This window comes from Perna viridis, chromosome 8 (genome assembly GCF_037379345.1).
Source record: "Perna viridis isolate PV_CMFRI_1.1 ecotype Kerala chromosome 8, ASM3737934v1, whole genome shotgun sequence".
In the NCBI taxonomy this organism is placed as follows: Eukaryota; Metazoa; Mollusca; class Bivalvia; order Mytilida; family Mytilidae; genus Perna; species Perna viridis.
Window position 1 is genome coordinate 30,892,577 of NC_142452.1, and position 1,785 is coordinate 30,894,361.

A 1,785-nucleotide genomic window follows, 5' to 3' on the forward strand; every position below is an offset into this window, starting at 1 on the left:
AATGCACTACAGTTAACGGTATAGGTGTGTAGAGTGTGCATTTGTATTTATTTATGTATTATATCAAGTTACGCTTCATAGGACAGCTATGAGGATGTACAAAAGTGTGATCAAAAGGTTCGATTTCATCTGTATTTTCTTTGTGTGATTATCATTTTTCTAAATCGTTCCGATCCAAATATCTTTGGTTTGATATTAGCCAGTAATGGATAATACGACTGAAGGCGATTCCGTTTCTGAATGGAATGCGGAATTAACCTCCGTTTTGATTCCAAATTCGTTCATTTTATCTCTGTATGTTATCCTCGGAGTTTCTGGCAATGCTCTGGTCATACTTGTGTATGTGTTTCGTATGAAGAAAAAGACCGATGATCGATATTTCATTCCTATTTTAGCCACTTCCGATCTTTTGGCATCTACCGTGTGTGCTTCATTTGGAATAGCTCTTAATATGATGCAAGCAGAATTCACTAATTGGAGACTTTGTAAAGCATGGTGGTTTTTTGCCGCATTTACGACATTTATGTCAGTTTTTCTACTGTTAGTGATAGCCACACATCGATATCTGAAGCTTTGCAGACCGTTTGGTAAACAAATGACATTGATTCATAAACGAATAGCTATTGCATTATCAATGGCGTTGGCTTTTGTAATGGCTGTACCTACGACAGCATTGTATGGATCTGTCGAATTCCCGAATTCAGACAAAACTTTGGTTGGTATTCGATGTAGCAAACTTAAAGACGTCAGCAAAGCTGGTTCTCTTGTTTACGGAGTCCTTGTAGTAATTTTATCTCTCGTTTCTATGACAACAATGATTTGTTTCTACAGCAAGATCGGTCACAAGATTTACCACCATTTCAAATATTCGACCACAGTGAGTTACAATATTGCATCTTCAAGTCATTCCAAAAGTGAAAAGGATACTTCTACTACAATTGCATCAAATGAAGAATCGATTACTTCGAAAGACATTCGAGCGGAAGAGGAAGTCAAAAGTATCGAGCAAAATATCAACAATGTTTCACCACCAGAGAAACAAGAGAGAAAAACAATAACAAACGAAGATCGAAACCGGCAAATAATGCAAAAATTTACCATTATGTTCATGGTAATTACAATAGTGTTTTTGGTTTGCTACATTCCGAAAATAATCTTGATGGTTATTGAGGGCTTGAACCCACAATTCTGGGAAAATTTCAGTGACAGCCAAAGGGCAGGTGTGTTGTTTATCTACAGATTTTATATCGTAAACAATATTGTCAATCCGGTCATATACGCGTTTATGGATACCGAGTTCAGACAAAATGCGAAAGCAATGGTCACGTGTGCATGAAGTGGTGGATAGTTGTGGTTTTACAAAATGAATGTCAGCTGCAAGTCTTTGTACTATGTATATGTACATGTATATGCTAATATTGAAACTTGTACAAATAAATCATAGTTTGTAATGCGATTGCTACAAACAGTTTGGTATCAAAAGGCCGACAACATGTAAGAGCTCAAAGTTACCTTTTTGCTTCTTACAAAGACTGCTATTGTGATAAGATGGCCTGGTTACAAATTTCTCAACAAAATGGTATCTTAAAGAGTTTCGTTTACTCTATGTTATACTTCATATTTTTTTTAGAAAGTATTAGTTTGGAAAGAGACAAAAATAAAAACCGAACTACTTTTATACCTGCTCAAGGAGCATCTCGAGAACAGTTGTTAACTACATCATTTTTGTAGATTAAATATATACATGTACGAATTGAGGGGTTGTATGTGACTGATCTGTGGGAT

The 1,785-nt window shown here is 35.7% G+C and overlaps 1 protein-coding gene across 1 annotated transcript; it reads left to right on the top strand.

Moving 5' to 3' along the window:
• Nucleotides 1-1,454, top strand: LOC148610201 (cholecystokinin receptor-like). The gene has a single exon (XM_088542427.1). The coding sequence runs from the start codon at nt 206-208 to the stop codon at nt 1,334-1,336; it is 1,131 nt and encodes a 376-aa protein (XP_088398553.1). The 5' UTR covers nt 1-205; the 3' UTR covers nt 1,337-1,454.
• Nucleotides 1,455-1,785: the final 331 nt, after the last annotated feature.

Coding starts and splice junctions, on each gene's coding strand:
- LOC148610201 (XM_088542427.1), top strand. CDS start 206: ATGGATAATACGACTGAAGGCGATTCCGTTTCTGAATGGAATGCGGAA.